Consider the following 18304-nt stretch of genomic DNA (forward strand, 5'->3'; position numbering starts at 1 on the left):
CTCTCACATTAATTTTGGTATCACCTTGTTAATTTCCATGACTTATGCTAGGGTTTTGATTAAAATTACTCTAAGTAACATATTAATTTAAAGATACTTGCTATCTTTTATAATACTGGAACTTTCCCCTTATAAACTACCTATATCTATTTACTTACATATATCTTTTTCTATGCCTTTAAATACAGTTTTATAATTTTATGTTAGATTTGTAGCTAGACATCTTATAGTTTTTCTTGCTATCAGAAATGGTAGATGTTTAAAACTATGTTTTCTAATTGGTAATTGCTAGCATATGAGAACATCACTAATTTCTGTAGACTGATATCTTATATGCAACAAATTGCTAAATGTTCTTTCAGATCCAATCATTTGTATGTAGCTTCTCTTGGGCTTTCTGCATAGACATTTATATCACTTGTGAACATTTTCCTTTCTAATCTTTATACTTAATTATTGCTTTTTGTTTTATTGTACTGAACTTCTGATACATAATTGAATAAAAGCAGTGAGAAGGCAACCATGTCTTATTCCTCATTTAAAGGAATTGCTCCTAATAAGTCTATGTTAAGTATGATGTTTGTTATAGGGTTTTTAAAGTTGTAGTAAAATAGAAATAATATAAAATTTACCATTGTAAGTATTTTTAAGTGTACAATCCAAGCACATTAAGTAATTCACAATTTTGTGCAATAATAACTATTATCCATTTCCTAAATTGCTGTTATTTTTTTTTATAGTTAACAATTTCTTAAGTTAAAAACTTTTTCAGGAGTGTTTGGTACTGCTATTGTTATTTTTTTCTACAAATGTTACTAAAATAATTTTAATTTTTTAATATGCTGAGTTACATGAATATAAATTCTAAAGTTTTTCAATCATGAAATATATATACCATAAATATCTTCAATAGTAGATGGGTTGTCTTATGTGGAAACACATTGCTTTCCCATGATGGGCTTTTATTGTTAGGATTACAAAAAAACAGGAAAACATATTTTAGGATTCATTTGCTCATATAATGTAAACTTTTGCGTCTGTGCTCAAAAAAGAGATCGGGCTGTGTTTTCCTTTTATGTACTGTCATTTGGCTTTGCTCTTATCGTCATCTTATTGTCACAAAATTACTTGGAGAATTTCCCTCTTTCTCTAGTGTCTTAACATTTTTGTGTAAGACTAAATTATCTGTTTCTTGTAGGTTTGGTGAAACTTACTCATAACATTATCTGTGACTGATGGGTTTTTGTATATTTGTTTTTGTGTGAGTAAATTTTCAAATGCTGAATTAGTTTCATTAGTGGTTAACTATCTCTTTGGAATTTTTATTTCTTTTTGAAATGAATTTGGTGATTATATTCCTTAGAAAATTGCCAGCCCTGGCCGGTTGGCTCAGTGGTAGATCATTGTCCTGGCATATGGATGTCCCAGGTCCGATTCCCAGTCAAGGTACACAGGAGAAGTGACCATCTGCTTCTCCACCCTTCCCCTCGTCTCTCTCTCTCTCTCTCTCTCTCTCTCTCTCTCCCCCTCCTGCAGCCATGGCTCAGTTGGTTCAAGCACTTCGGCCTGGGTGCTAAAAATGGCTCCATGGAGGCTCTGCCTCAGGTGCTAAATAAAGCTTGATTGTGAGCATCAGCCCCAGATGGGAGGTTGCCAGGTGGATGGGGTGCATGTGGGAGTCTATCTCCCCTCCTCTCATTTGGGAAAGAAGAAGAAGAACAATAAAAAGAAAATTGCTTATTTCAGCTCACTTTTCAAGATTATTGTGTGTATTTGTTAATGGTATTATCTTTTCATTGAAAATGCTACCTTATTGGTGATTTTGCTTCCTTTTAAATCAGTCTCTCTCCTTCCTCTCTCTGCCCTCCCTCCCCCTTCTCAGTCCTCTTCTCCCTCCCTCTCCCCACCTCCCTATATTCTGTTTCCCCCTGCCCCTCCCTATACTGGCAGAGATGTATTTGCTTTGTTTTTCTTTTCAAAGAAAAATCATTTAGTTTGTTTGATTCTTTCTGTTGTTTCTTTGACTTCCTATTTTATTTATTTTGCTTCTCATCTCTACTATCACCTTCTGTATTCTGGGATTTACTCTTTTTTTATTTTCTAACATTTTATGTTTGCTGCTTACCTTTTTTAGCTTTATTGATATATATGTATAATATATTATATACACATAAAATTCCTCTCTGCATTCCAGTTTATCTCTATAAATTTTCTATATAGGGCTTTTGTTAGTATTCAACTCTAATAATTTTTAAATTTTTCACATTATTTTATCTATAAATGTTTAAATAGTGTTTTAAGATTTCCTAATATGTGGAGTTTGAGGCTTTTTAAAATGATTGATGTCTAATTGACATTGTGGTCTGTATAACATATGTTTTTTTAATATGTGTGGAGACTTGCTTTGCATTCTAGCACTTGTCCATGTATTTTTGAAAGCAAGCTTCATTATCTAATAGCTGGGTACAGGGATTAATATATTAATATGTATTTTTCACTCAACTGTGTTGATTGTGTTTCAGAGTTCCTTTTTATAAGGTACTGTCTATTATTTTTATTTTATTTGTTTTAATGTATTTTTCAATTTTAGTCTATTTAATATTATAGGGGGTGTCTATTTTAATCTCTTGTCAGGCTTAGGGATTTTTCAACTCCTAAGTGTCATTCAATTTATTTTGTTTCCTATATTTTGAAGCTATGTTACCATGGACATCTCTGTTCAGGATTGGTACAGCTTTCTAATAAATCATTTCTTTTATCACTTTATATGAAAGTGCTTTATGATTTAATGTCTATTTTGTTTGCTAATACCATAGGCACAGCATTTATTTTAGTAACATTTCTTTTCCCTCTTCCCTCCATTTTCAATTCTTTTTAGTTATTTTGCATTAGTATTTGTCTTATATTTAGAATATAGTAGCTGGATTTGAAATACCTCTGTCTGTTATTGGTAGGTTTAATCTTTTACATTTATTTTGGTTACCAATAACTTTGGACTTATTTCTATTGTCATTTTATATGACCTCTGTTATTCATTCTTTTTCTTTGCTTTCTTTCTTTCTTCTTCTTCTTCTTTTCCTCCTCCCCCTCCTTTTCTTCTTTCCCTCACCTCCCCTTCCTCTTCCTCCTCCTTCTTTTTCTTCTTTCTCTTCTTTGTCTTCTATCAGATTTATTGAATTTTTTCTATTACTTTTTTCCCCTTACTAGTATGTGAAATATACACTTGTTTCTTTCAGTAATTACCTTAACTTTTTAAACATGTTTTCATTGGTTAGGATTTCATCTCTCCACCTGGCAAAAACTTAGAATTCTTTAACTTAGATTACCTCCTATATCTTTTATATAGTATTCTTTTTTTTAACACATTAGTTCTACCGTGGTTTTAAACCCACTATATTGTTTTATTGTTTCTGCCTATCATAAATAAAATGTTTATCAACTTGTGTTTTCACCATTGCTTTTTGGTTTTACAAGACTTGGGAGGTTTTTCTAGGACTGGTTTGGGAGTGGTCAGTTCTCACACTCTTTGTCCAAAACACCTTATTAATAGGTACACTGCAGGGATCATTTAACTCCATCCCATCTAACTCAAAATAATTTGAAGGTACTATTCCATTGTCTTCTGGCTTTTAGTTTTACACCTTTCTAAGTAGTCTAGCTTTTCCCCATCTCTTACGGCTTTTTAAAGTGTTTACTTATTCTTCAATGACCTAAAGTTTTACTGAAGTGTGTCTAGACATAAAGTTATTTCTGTTTGTTTATGTACTTTATTCTTGCTAATTTCCTTCAACTTATATTAGAATTCATTAATTTCCTTCTGATTGTGTCTAGTCTGCTCTTAGAAAGATAGTGCTTTGAGTTTTTAATATAAATCTCTTTCTTTCTCTTTCTGGAAGGTTTATTTGCTTCTTTAAAAAATCTGCATATTCTATTGTATAGAGTCTTATTCTTAAGTTTCCTATACCTTATTATAAAGACTTTTTAAGATGATTGTTATAGTTTAAATTTTGAGGGTATCAATCCTCTTGTTTCTTGTGTCTACTTTTTTTCAGGGTAGGTTTTTGCCTATGTGTTTTGTCATTTTTTACCATAAACTGATCTTTACTATTAATTACTATTTTTGTGGGAACAGAACGAGCTTGAGTTTCTCTTTACAATAGGCTTGTATTTGTGCTTCAATCATATGTCCCATTGGTGTTGACTGCCTGGGAATGATTGCTATGTAAGCTTTTGTATTTAGGAGTTTCTGCATCATATAATTACAGTAAATATTTTTTCTAGGCAGCATGTACTTTAGGCATGAAACCTGATTTCTTTTGTTAATATCAGAGCTCCAGACAACACCAGATTATCAGGTTTCTATAATTAGCTATAAATGTACAAGTGGACCTTTAGTATGTTTTCTTGATTTTGTTTTCTTTTTCTTTGTATTGAAACATGCTTGTTTTGTTTTACTGTTTCATCTAGCATGTCTGAGTATGAGAGCGGAAGGGCTTCCATATTGCCCAGTCTGCCATGTCAGTTTACTTCTGATCGAGGACTTCAGAGAGCAACCCCAGGCAAGCACTGAGGTGTAGTGGGTCAGTGCAGCAGCTGTGGAGTGGGAATTCAGAGTGTGGGTCTTAACCAGCAACGCTAACTGTGTGAGCTTGAGCAAGAACCAAATGCTCTGATGCTCAGATTCTCCTGGCTAACTTGGGGGATAATAAGTGTAAGCATATCACAAGCTGCTGTAAGAATTCAGTGTGAAGTTTATGTTGTGGATTTAGCACAAAGCCCAGAACAGAATAAGCACTTGATAAATGGACACATCTATATAACTAGCACTTGTGTTAAGAACTGAAAGAATATTCAAGCCTCCCAGATACCTACCCCCTGCACCCTTCTAGGTACACTGTACCTCCCATAAGATAACCACTCTCTTGATTTCTTAAATCATAGATTGGTTTTACCTGTTTCTAAGGTTAACTTGTGAGATGGCAATTTAGTTCATAAAGTATGAGAGCTGATGTGTGAATGACTTTGAAGTAAGTTTTTAAGGAGTTCACTTAGAAAACAAAATAAGGCCTTAGGAAAAAAAGAAAGCTTCTTTAGGATGCCAATGAACATTTCTTGTTTTTATTAATGATTTTTTTTTCCAGAAACAGTTTACATACAAACATATTAGTTTCAGGTGTACAACATAGGATTAGATAATTATATAACTTGTAAAGTTATCACCCCAATAAGTTTAGTACCCACCCGGCACCGTACATTGTTATTACAGTAGCAGTGACCATATTTCCTATGCTGTCCTTTACATCCCTAGGACTATTTTGGTATTTTTTTTTATTTTATTTATTCATTTTTAGAGAGGAGAGAGAGACAGAGAGGGAAAGAGAGGAGAGAGAGAGAGAGAGAGAGAAGGGGGAGGAGCTGGAAGCATCAACTCCTATATGTGCCTTGACCAGGCAAGCCCAGGGTTTTGAACCGGTGACCTCAGCATTTCCAGGTCGACGCTTTATCCACTGCGCCACCACAGGTCAGGCAGCTAGGACTATTTTGTAAGTGGCAACTTGTGCTTCTCAATTCCTTCCCCTCCCCCCTTTTTTTTTGTATTTTTGTATTTTTCTGAAGTTGGAAATGGGGAGGCGGTCAGACAGACTCCCGCATGTGCCCAACCAGGATCCACCTGGCATGTCCACCAGGGGGCGATGCTTTGCCCATCTGGGGCGTTGTTCTGTTGCAACCAGGGCCATTCTAGCATCTGAGGCAGAGGCCACAGAGCCATCCTCAGCGCCTGGGCCAACTTTGCTCCAATGGAGCCTCGGCTGCGGGAGGGGAAGAGAGAGACAGAGAGGAAGGAGAGGGGGAGGGGTGGAGAAGCAGATGGGCGCTTCTCCTGTGTGCCCTGGCCGGGAATCAAACCCAGGACTCCTGCATGCCAGGCCGATGCTCTACCACTGAGCCAACCAGCCAGGGCCAATTCCTTCCCCTTTTTCACCCATCCCCCAACCTGTTCTCATCTGGCAACCATCAAAATGTTCTCTGTAGCTGTGAATTTGCTTCTCTTTGTTTATTTATTTTTTAATTTTATTTATTCATTTATTTATTTATTAGATTCCACATATAAGTGAAATCACCTGGCATTTGTCTTTGTCTGACTAATTTCATTTAGTATAATACCCTCTAGATCCATCCATGTTGTTGCAAATGGCAAGATCATTTTTTATGGCTGAGTCATATTTTGTTGTATATATGCACAACTTCTTCTTTGTTCGTTCATCTATTGACAGACACCTAGACTGGATCCATATCTTGGCTACTGTAAATAATGCTGCATATATCTTTTTGAATTAGTGTTGTGAGTTTCTTTGGATAAGTACCCAGATGTGGGATTACTGGGTCTTCTTTTCTCGTTATAGCCCTTGTTTTAAAGTCTATTTTGTCTAATATAAGTATTGCTATCTCAGCTTTTTTTTTTAACTTCCATTTTCTAATCCCTTTCAATCTATGTGTGTCTTTAAATCTGAAGCGAGTCTCTTGTAGACAGCATGTGTAAGGGTTTTGTTTCTTATCCATTCAACCACCCTATGTCTTTTGTTTGAAGCATTTAATCCATTTACATTTAAAGTAATTTTTGATAGATATATAGTTATTGCCATTTTACTATTTATATGTCTTATGTTTTTTCTTCTTCTACTTAAAGAAGACAGTTTAACAATTCTCACAATACTACTAGTTTGGTGGTGATGAAGTCCTTTAGGTTTTCCTTGTCTGGAACCTCTTTACCTGTCCTTCAATTCTAAACAATAGTGTCACTGGGTACAGAGTAGGTCCTTGCTTTTTATCACTTTGAATGCTTCCTGCCAAATGCTTTTGGCCTGCAAACTTTCTGTTGTGAAATCAGCTGACAGTCGTGGGAGCTCCCTTGTAGGTAACTGATTTTCTCATGCTGATTTCAAGCTTCTCTTTGTTTTGAACCTTTTACCTGTGATGTGTCTTGTTGTTGGCCTCTTCGGGTTCATCTTGTTTGGGACGCTCTGTACTTCCTGGGCTTGTATGTCTGTTTCCTTCGAACAGTTAGGAAAATTTTCCATGATTATTTCTTTGAAAAGGTTTTCAATTTCTTGCTCTCTTTCTTGCCCTTCTGATGCCTCTATAATGTGAATGTTGGTGTTACATCCCAGCGAGAGAGGCCACAGCAGACACAAAGTAAATTTTATAGGTTTTATTGCAGACCTGCACAGGGACTGCAGGCAACCCATGCAAGGGAGCACTGCAGTCCCCCAAACCTGCGCAGGGGATGCAGGTAACCCACACAGGGGAACACTGCAGCCCCCCAAACCTGCACAGGGACTGCAGCTCCGAGCTTCTAAAATGGCTCCTTTTTATAGGGTGGCTGTCTAGGATGAGCAAGCATCATACAGAAGCTGATGTGGCTGTTAGTCATTGGCTAGGGAGGTCATGCGCAGTTACGGGGAGGGGGGGGTATTACTCAGTGGAGAATTTCAAACATAAACTTCTGATAAGGGACTCTGACTCAATGCAGGATGTTGCTGAACTCTTTGTTCTCAGTGTCACAGGGACCTTGTACACTCTTGGCAGCCCCAGCATGTCAGTACTCCCTGAATCTAACAGTTGGTACACTTGATGTTGTGCCAGAGGCCTCTTAAACTAGCCTCATTTTTTGTATCCTTTTTTCTTTTTGCTTCTCTGGTTGGGTATTTGCTGCTACCTTGTCTTCCAAATCACTGATTTGATCCTCTGCTTCATTTAAACTATGTTGATTCTTTCTAATATATTTTTAAATTTTAGTTATTATAGTCTACATTTTTAACTGTTTTTTGTTTTGTTTTCTATCTTTATTTTTCCTGTCTCTGTTGATATTCTCACTGAGATCATTAAGCATCTATAGCCAGTGTTTTGAACTCTGCATCTAGTAGACTGCTTGTCTACATTTTGTTTAGTTCTTTTTCCGGAGTTTTGTTCTATTCTTTCATTTGGGACACATCTCTTTGTCTCACTTTGGCTGCCTCCCTGTGTTTGTTTCCATGTATGAGATAGAGCTGCTATATCTCCTGGTCTTGGTAGAGTGGCCTTATGTAGTTGGTAGCTTATAGGGCTCAGTAGCACAGTTTTCCTTGTCACCTGAGCTGGGTACTCCAACCGTGTCTCTTGTGTGGGTTGGATGTACCCTCATGTTGTAGTTGAACCTTGATTGCCCTTGATACGTCAGTAAGAGGAACTGACCTTCAGGCTGATGGTTGTGGGGAACAGCTGTGGTTACAGTGGGGAAACTGTCATGAAGAGGCTGACTCTGTGGAGCAGGATTTACGTTAGTGGACCTCTTGTGCCAGCCTAGCCTGCCCTTTGAGTGTGTAGCTTGTGGAGGTGGTTGGGTGGCACTCTGGTGTGGTCTGTAGCTGGCCGTTGGGTATGGTGGTTCTGAAGCCTCTTGGGCGAAGCTCTGGCGTAAGCTAGGTCAGCTGCCATCTGTGCCCCACTTGGGACCACTTGGTATGAGCTTCAGAGTGACCTGCAAATGGTTGCCCCTTGTGCTGCACTTGGAGGTGCCTGGGAGAGGCTGAGCTGCAAAGTGAGGCTACCTACCACCAGTGCTATGTTTGGGAATGCTTAGCAAGAGGTATGGGACACCCCAAAGCCAGATGCTATTTGTTTGGGGGTTTGTGAACCTTTGAAAGATTTTAGGAAAGTCTGCAGCCTGAGCTTAGACAGGCCATTTATATGGCAAAGCCACTTGGAACATCTTGGGTGGGCCTGCAAGTTGGGTGGGGCAGGACCTCAGGGAATCACCAAGGCAGGGCGAATGAATGGTGTTCATCAGGTTGATGGAGACTAAGATATGGTGCCCACCTGTGTAGGCTGGGTAGAGGCAGAACTCAATAAAGGAACAATGATACCTCCCAGCAATTCTCTTTGGGTGAAAGGGGATCCTCCAGCCCTGTTGATACCAGACAATTCAGTTCCTCCTGTATGTCTGTCATGCCTTGTGAACTGCTGCCCCAGCTCTGTAGCTCAGAGCAAGTGAGTCCAAGTAAGTTCGTCTCTGGGCCTTTAAAAGGAATGCTTGAGACTCCAACAGCCCTTCATCTCATTCAACCACAATCATCTTTGCTGGTTTTCACAGCTGGAAGTTATGGGGACTTGTCTTGCCATCACAGGAACCCTAGGCTAGGAACCCTGATGTGGGGGATCTTTAGAGCCAAAATATCCCCCCTAATTTTTAATTGCCACATGTGGCTTTGGGACCACCCTGTTGCACATCTCTGTTCCTCCTACCAAACTCAATGTGGCTTCTTCTGTATATTCTTAGTTATATTTAATAGAATAGAATAGGACTTCTATTCAGCTTGACTTTAGGCAGTTAGTTCTCAATGATGTTTATTCAGTGGGTTAGTTGTAATTTTAATGTGGGCCAGAGAGGAAGTGAGTACTGCATTTCCATACTCTACCATCTTGATTGGAAGCCTTCATTGAACATCTCTTGATTGTCTCTTATGTTCTAGACTCTGGGCTACACTATGGCTAGACAGTGATGAATGAGGTACACATGCTTCCCTTGTCCTGTCCTCCTGGAGTTTAAAGACAAGTAACTAGGAGGTCTGAACACTCCACTTTGAGTGCCCAACTCAGAGAGTGGTACACAGGAACATGGAGGGGAGTCTGGGGTGGGTCATCAAAAGCTTCCTGAGAGTAGAGGCCTTTCAGGCCACTTACTGTAAGACCACCAGTGTCCAAAGGAGCTAGCAGGTACAAGTACCCAGGCAGAGGGAAAAGCTTTGTGATTTGTTCTACACATTGTTAGAAATTCAGGGAAGCTGGGATGCAGAGTTGAAGGTGAGAAGAGATAACAAAGAAGATAAGAAACAAGTAAGGGCCAGATCGTGTTGCCTTTTTGATCCTGTCAAAGTGAACTCTTCCTTTAAGAGATTTCAAATGCTGAATTCAGATGAACACTAGTGTGGTATAATGGACAGGTTCTCTTTTGGGGGTTAGAAATTGATGGACTGGAGTTGAATGAGAAATCAATTCATGACAATATTTTCCTAATCCAGAAAGATGTGTCAGACTTTGTTAGAATATTATGGTGTAATGAGCATCTCATGTAGAAATAGGCTCGTAAAAGACAGTCTCTGTGGAGGCTTCAGGAGGACGAAGCCCTTTCTTCTTATCTTTTGCATAACCCATTCTGTCTTTCTTTGCTCCATTTTATTGAATTTATTAGAAAATATATCTACATATTTATCAAAAAATATATAAAGGTAACATTTTGCATTTTGTGTGATTTTTGCGTTCCTAGGATACAGTATGTTAAGGAGAGAAGTACAGACTTTTGTCATCTTTCCCTTCCTGATGGCTGGATGTTTTTAATGGAATAGTCATCGTGTTTGGAGCCAACCAGGAAGCCAAATTTGCACGTGTCCTTTACCTCCAATTCACATGGAAATTTGTCCACCATTGCCTGGAAGGAATGAGGTTTTGTAGGACTACTTCTCTAAGACAATTAGTGATTTTTGACCAACTTTGTAGGTAACTTCAGGTCAGGGGCAGTGACATTCAAAAATAACACAATTCTACAGCAGTTGGCTAGAAGTGAGTTGGAAACGGAGTTTGGTAAAAATTATAGTATTTCAGAAATTACGCACTAAGATCTTTTTCAAAGAAAAACATCTCGCCTCCCGCAATGGAACACACAAAGCTCTGTCCATTACAAACTGTTCTCAAGGCAGTGGTTACTTCCTTCCACAAGCAATGGCAGACGAGACAGCAGCAAGCCCAGAGCGCAGCGCTTCCCACGGGAGCAGGCTGCGCGCTCTACACTGCCGTTAGCGGTCTGCCCATCCTCTACAAGGTGTTCGGTGGCCTCTGTACCAAACCATTTTGCTAGAATTCAGGAAAACATGTGGTCCTAGCCATACAGTGAGAGTCTTCATGATCTCCAGTGATCTTTGAGGACTGGCTACTCCTGACTCCATTACTCCATTCCTGTGCCCTGCTCCCAGAATTCCTTGATGGTTTTATGTGGAAAATACATCAAGAGGTGACTCAGTGGCTCTAAATAGAAACCTTCAAGTTAGCAACTCCAAACACGGACATTTATCTGTCTATATTATATCATAGGCAGATGTATTATAGCAGAGGGACAGTATGCAATGTTTAAAAAAGGAATTTCAAAAATATAGGGTTTATTAAGAATGCAGGAGCCTAAAAGAAAATAAGAATTTACATAAGAATGTCATTAGGGTTGGTGGTTTGGCTGCTTTAACCAATAATTTTCGTCATTCAATATCCCACTGATTATTAAATTAATCTGTTATTTAAACAGCAATTGAAAACAACTCAGCCCAAATTTTTGGGGCATTCGTGACTGTCAACAAGTTTAACAAAACTGGATATCTAAAAAGAATGTAATATTTTACTATTTTCCAATACATTGCTTTTCTTCTTAATACTCCTTCAACCTTTACTGAGAAAAGGACCCACAAAGGTTTCCTTGGAATGAGAACCAATTGTTAAGTTCAATACTTAGAGCCAGTTAAAAAAATGCAATCAGAAAACAAAAACAAAAACAAACAAAAAGAACCATGTGTAACATTTGCAATGCCAGAGCAAATCTTGTCACATTTCAATTGCTGACAAGATATTAATTTCTGTCAAATCAGCTTTTTCTTTGAGTGTGTCTCTTTTTTTTGGTAGTATCACTCATCACTTTTCATATAAATATGTTGCCATCAGTTTCACTTTGGGATCCGCACACAAGGTTTGCTCATCTTTCTGGAACCCCAAAAGCTGTGGCTACACTTCTCTTCTCTCATCACTTCTCCCCGCACGCCTTTCATTTATCCACTAAGCTGAAAGGAAGTAATTGGTCTTGAAGCTGTGTTGACATGTTTCGTGGGCTACAGTTCAGAGAACCATAGTTCAGGGACTCCATTTTCCTACACACTATTCCAGTTTCCTGTTGAGGTCTCATGCTGGGTGGGCTATTTACCACAAGTCTTCAGACTGTTCTCAGCAAATGCCCGGCAGGTGTTCTTACCAAGTAGACCTTCTGGAAATGACCTGTAAAATGGACCCACTGAAGAGTGGGGACATGGCGTCTTCTGTGAGGAAAGCTGGCGTAGATGGGCTCTGGGGCTGGGCTCTGGGCCGGACTACGGTCTGGACTACCACACTTAACAGTGCAACGATGTTAACCCATTATTTCTACCTTCTGGGTTTCAGTTTGCTCATCTCTGCAAGGAACATAAAACCTGTGTCATAGGCTCTCTAAATATGTGGTTTATAAAAGTATAATCCTCATACACTCTCTGGTTCTGTGCTAAGAACCAGAAAGGAGTAAATGCTTCATAAATGGGAGACATTTTTATAGAGCACAATTCACAAACTAATCTGTGTTGACAAGGGCGTTGGAAAACCACAGAACTCCAGTCAGCCTTCTCTCCAAGATGTCTTAGCCTGGAAGGTAAAACCAATAGTTTCATTCAGGAAAAGTAGTTGGTGAGGTGTTTGTGCCAAGGAAACTGTCCTAGATAAAGTAGATCTTGGATTTTTACCACCCCGTGGATCTACTGGAGCTCCTGGTTCTTAAAAAATTTGCAATTCCAAATTAGGGACTACACATTGAACAGTGATCAGATACTTCATTACCCAAATTAGATACAGGCTTTGCCCATGGGAATACATTCGTGTCATGAATAATATAATTTGTAGGCGTTAAAATGTAACAGTTTTTAACCACTTAATTTGCAAGCATACACTAATTTGTCGAAATATTTTTGTGTCTCCTGCTCTATAGATTCTTGCCAAACTACTGTACTCAATCTTGTTTAAAACATGTAAATAAATGTGATTCAGTTTCCCATGAAATAATCATTGGCTCTTTCAAAAGGGTTTAGCTCACTTTTAAACTACTCAACTTTCCACTCTATGGTGAGATTAACAGCAAGCTCCAAATTCTCCCTTTTGGAGGTTGAGGGCTGTGTGTGTATTTTCCTCCGGGTTTTCCGTCAGTGTTGCTTATTCACTTACACATTGCCATGTTGGCCGGTGCTGGGCAAAGCTGCGGGTCACCCAGATCAAAATAGTCCCTGTCACTCTGAAAGATACTGTCACACCCTTTGGTGGCAGAAGAAACAGCCTCCTTCTCCCTGTCTGTTCATGCTTCCTGCTCTGCATCTCAGAAGGTGGTAGGAATAACGACTGGATCCTGAAAGTATTTTCTTTCCACGACAAAAAAAAAAATTGAAAATACGACTCTGTCAAACCTAAAAGCTTTTCAACGTTGTGTCCTGTAACGTTGAGGACACGCCACTCATCCAGGCTCCATTCTTTTGTCTGGGACCGGGTTTGAATAATGCAACGCTCTTACAGTAAACCGCCTAGTTAAGGCTGTATGTTTGTGGCTGCTAAAAAACATCATGGCTTTATACTTTAAATAGGGGTAAGAGGAGGTCAATGCTTGTCTTGAGAGTTTTATTTTGAATTGTTGAAATAGTGCCAGAGGATGAAAATGTCATCCAAAACTAGTCAGAGTAATTGGGATTAAAACCTTTTGATTTTTCTACCAATTTTTCTCAATCTCAATTCAATGAAGCACTTTATTGGAGGCCTGACTTCACTGATTCTCATTCTCAGATGCTCAGAGGCAAAAAAGTGCCCTTATTTCCAGACTCAACGATGATTACCACTTTGAGGTTCCAGATAGAATGGCCGTTGTTGTGTAAGTGTTGCTATCTTTACTTGCCCTTTGATAAGCAGTGTTTGGAGTGGTTTTAGTACAGGAAATGTTGTAAATTACTGTTTTCCCTCACAAGTCCATGATGCAAAATGAGAGGGGGCGCATGTCTATAATGAGTAGGCAGGTCTCTACCTGACATGAATTAGTCTCCCAAACAATTTCCCATTTGTACATTTCTTAATGTGTGGGAAAGCAGGGTGGGAGCACATGTATGTTTGGCTGGGCTCACAACCTGGGGAGGCTTTCCTCTTCCATGCTGGAGGGTAGGAGACCAGCAGAGCCAAGGAGTATTTTTAGAATGTTTATTTGCATGTGGAATGGAGGGGTGCAGAGCGGTACCCACACTATTGACGTTTGCAAGCTGCATTTCTGCGGTCTATTGTCTCCATCCCAGTGGCTGTTTGTGCTGTGACGCCCACCGTCCCTACCTCAAAGAGCAGTCTGTGTTCCTCCCCTGGGCTGCCCAGCGCTGCACCTGAAGTGGCTTAGCAAGTTGCCAAAACCCTATAGCTGTGTGTTTATTAACTCTCCAGCTTGCCCTCCATTTGTTTGGCTTGGAAAGAGTTTCTATATTCCTATGGGTATTAAAAACCCATCTGATGTATTAAAGGAGCTCAAAGGATCAAAGTTGAAATGCTGCTTGAAATGCAGCATATTGAATATGGACATAAAATTTCTAGACACAAACCACTTTTTCATGGGACATTTTGTACACTTGAGAAGGAAATTTGTTTTTTTAATGACCAGCTTTTCTTTGGGACTTGGAATTTCTCTTTTTCAGGTGACCTCCCTCCCACCTTTTTAGGATAACTCATGATTTTGACAAGAAGAACCCCTAAGCAACGTAGGTTAGAGGCAGGCATTCAATCTTAAGATGGTTTTCATGCCTAGGAAGGCATAGCCCAAGAACCTTCACAAACACATCAGCTACTGGCTAATGGCCAAGGTTCTTTATGCATTTGGAAGAAAAAAGAAATGTGTGGAGAGGGTACAAAATGAGGATCAGAGTCACCCGTGATCCACAATAATTAGAGGTGTGGATGATCAAAGTCGGAAGGATGTGGGAGAAGTTCTCAGGCTAGATCATTCTGTCAGAGGCTTCTCAGACAAAAACTATGACACTGACTTGTAGAAAACAAATTATATATTTTGTGAATGACTCCATTTCTATTGAAGTAGATTGCCCCTGCAATCCTGGATTATTTTGGTAAACCCAAGCTTATGTGAGAATGCATCTGTGATAACTGTTTATTGAATGCCTACTTTTTACCAAGAGCTTCATGTCCATTTCCACATTTATTTTTTTTTTCCATTTATTCATTTCATCTGCATTTCACCAAGTAGGAACCTGAAGCTTGAAAGAGTTAAATATCTCGATCAGGGTTACAGAGCTGCTAAGTGCTAGACCTGAACTGGGTCAAGGTCTGCTTGATTTTGAGCCTGACAGATTTCCTGTGGCATCCAGTTCAGTGCTTCTCTGTCATGACACCAAGTCACCTATGTAAGCACACACAGACTATGTTCACCTCACCGTCAGGGTTTGCTTTGGAAATTGACAGTCCCACTCTTGACTTGATGTAGGGGAAGAAATCTGGAAACTTCCAATTTGACAAGAGCCATACACTCCCTGAATGCCAGTTTCATACAAATGTTCATCATACCCGCTTGAAGATTCTCTCGCAGCACTTACCTCATTAGTTTAAGCATCTGTTCATATGTCTTCTTCCCCCATCAAATCAGGTGACAGGCTGGAACAGCGGTTAAAAGTAGTTCTGAATTCAATGTCATGTACACCTGGGTTTGCATTCTCAATGCCATCACTTCCTCACTGGGCCATCTTTGTTGGCAAGCAACTCAGTCCTCCTAGTTGCCAACTGCTTGTCTGGGAAATGAAGATGCTAACAGTGCCCTTGTGAGGTTGGGTTGATGTGCACATCACAATGTGCACATAAAAAACGGCTACTTCCGGGGTCTGGCATTAGTTGAAACTGAAGAGCTGAGAGATCTTCTATTGAATTCTTTGTAGATGGGGACATGGCCTGTTTAATTCCTGTACTCCTAGCACATAACATGGGCCTTGTATATAAAATAGAGGTCAGAAAATTGTTGATTGAAGCAAAGTTTCCCAAGAGAATAATGACCTGTAAAATGTGAGCATCAGGGGAGAGGTGTGCCTGTAATTCTAGTCGCTGAGACACCTGCTATTTAGTGTGATAGTTGAAAACAAGTATCTGTTTTGAAAACAAGACGAAGCTCAGATTCCCAAAAGCCAGAAGAGTACTTTGTGATTTTCCTTAGGAAAAAAAAAATGGTTGGTCCAGAGAACGGAGAGGCTGGCCTGAGGTCTCATAGGGAAGAAGCAGCTGATCCAGACTCAAACCTAACAGATAGCTGGTCACTTGGGAATCTTTCTCGGCATCACTGCTTCTTCTCCATAACCGGTAGTTTTTAAATAACTATTAGCTATCTAGCTAAATACATAAATAAATACAGAGTGGGACAGAATTAGGTTTACAGTTGTAAAGAGGTAAAACAGTTTATTCTTGTATTATTATTTCTTAATTGTTGTATTATTTTCTATTCAAACAACTGTAAACCTACGAAGGCTTTACCCTGTATTATGCAAATGTAAGCACACAGGTATATTGAATGCCTCACTGTTCTTTTTTTTTTTTTTTTTACAAGAATGGTAACATACTATATACACTGTACTTAATCTTTTTTTCCCACTTGATATATATGAAACTATTTTTGCATCATTATATAGGTTATATATACTGCTTACAAAAATTAGGGGATATTTCAAAATGAATATGAAGTGATAAAAGAAGAAGCATTTGATTTTTTTAAATTAAACAAGAACATCAGAAAAGCAATCAACAAGTTAAAGAAAGTTGATTATGCAAATGAGATGCAAAATCAACTTTTATTTCTTTGGTGAAAATGCACTGTTACAAAAGGCTTAAAGTACGGGAGTATCTGCACATTCCCTGATCCCCTAATTTTTGTGAGAAGTAGGTTTTTGTCTTTTATTTTTCTTAAATGGTTACCTGAGACTCCATTTTGGAGGATGTTTTCATTTAACACAAATGGGAATTTAATTATTCCAAAATGTTGGCTACTTGAAATAAAATAGCAAGGAATATCCTTGTGTAAAATGTAATTTACCCAAATGATAAATTGCTAGAAGAATTGATGGGTGAAAAGATATGCATATTGGTAATATTGATAAATCCTGGGCCCTGGCAGGGTTGCTCAGTAGATCAAGCATCCACCCGGCATGTCAGAGGTTGCGGGTTTGACCCCCAGTCAGTGCACATACCAGAAGCAACCAACGAGCACACAACTAAGTGGAACAACAATGTGAAAAGTGAGTTGATGCTTTTCTCTCTCTCTATCCACCCCCATCTTCTTCCCCATCCCTCCCCCTTGTCTCTTCCTCTTTCTCCCTTCCTCCTCCCGTACCCCCATCAAATCAATAGCAAAAATTTTTTAATACAGTGATAGATCCCGAAAATATGCCCTCTAGAGATATTAAGCCAATTTGCCCTTCTGCGAATGTATGAGCACATGTATTAGTTATGCTCTTACCAATACAGTGTGTTATTAGAATGTTTTGCCCCTTGACAATAAGGTAGATGAAAAATAGAATATCGTTGTTATCCTAACTTTTCTTTTCATAACTGAGGTCAAATAAATTTTATATGTTTTCTATTTCTCTTTCTGTGTACTCTGTACTTATATGCTTACCTCCATTTTTCTCAAGGTTGTTGTGAGTCTCAAGGTATGTTGTGAGTCATTAGGCTTTTATATTGACCTTATATAATAAGTAAGCTATCCTATTTATTGCATTAAAAAATCTACCATTATACCTATTTTTTCATTACAATAGTAATACATAGGATAATGGTAGAGAATTATCTACAGTCTCTACCATTTACATCTCGAAGGAAAACTACCGATAAAATTCAGTGTATTTGCATCCATTCGTGTTTTCTGGGTTTTCCCCCCAAAATTGGCACAGTATTATAACTTTTTTCATAACATGTCTTTTTTAACTTGAAATGGCATAAGCATATTTTATTACCCTTAAATGTTTCTGTAACATAATTTTTAAAAATAACCACACAGTATGCAGATTGACATTTCTTTAACCCTAATTAAGCGGTTTGTTATATTTGCTATATAAGTAAATGCCATCACAGATGAATGTCTTTACTCCTGAAACTATGTATTCATGTAGTGACACTTGTATAAGTAAAAGAATGGGAACCATTCTTATTAAGATAAATCTTGCTGTGGGATACACATTATAGATATAAATATTAATTATTCTTTTGATTCTTTTCCCTGTTACGTATTTGTGGAGATAAGATATATCTTTTTTTGTTATTATTATTTAATTTTTTTTCTTTTATTAATTTTTAGAGAGGAGAGAGAGAGAGAGAGAGAGAGAGAGAGAAGAGGGGGAGGAGCAGGAAGCATCAACTCCCATATGTGCCTTGACCAGGCAAGCCCAGGGTTTTGAACCTGTGACCTCAGCATTCCAGGTCGACACTT

The 18304-nt window shown here is 38.6% G+C and overlaps 1 protein-coding gene across 2 annotated transcripts in view; it reads left to right on the plus strand.

The window, feature by feature from the left end:
* The window catches only part of CACNA2D3 (calcium voltage-gated channel auxiliary subunit alpha2delta 3), a 1028076-nt gene that overhangs the window by 966409 nt on the left and 43363 nt on the right, over window positions 1-18304 (plus strand). The window contains exon 37 of one of the 2 annotated variants that reach the window (XM_066350329.1): window positions 13642-13698. The exons of the other annotated variant lie outside the window; for it this stretch is intronic. Coding sequence (XP_066206426.1) covers window positions 13642-13687 — 46 coding nt within the window. The 3' untranslated portion in view covers window positions 13688-13698. Of the gene's footprint in view, window positions 1-13641; window positions 13699-18304 lie in introns of those variants that run through there. 2 annotated transcript variants of the gene reach the window in all.

Source organism: Saccopteryx leptura, chromosome 10, assembly GCF_036850995.1.
Source record: "Saccopteryx leptura isolate mSacLep1 chromosome 10, mSacLep1_pri_phased_curated, whole genome shotgun sequence".
Classification (NCBI taxonomy): Eukaryota; Metazoa; Chordata; class Mammalia; order Chiroptera; family Emballonuridae; genus Saccopteryx; species Saccopteryx leptura.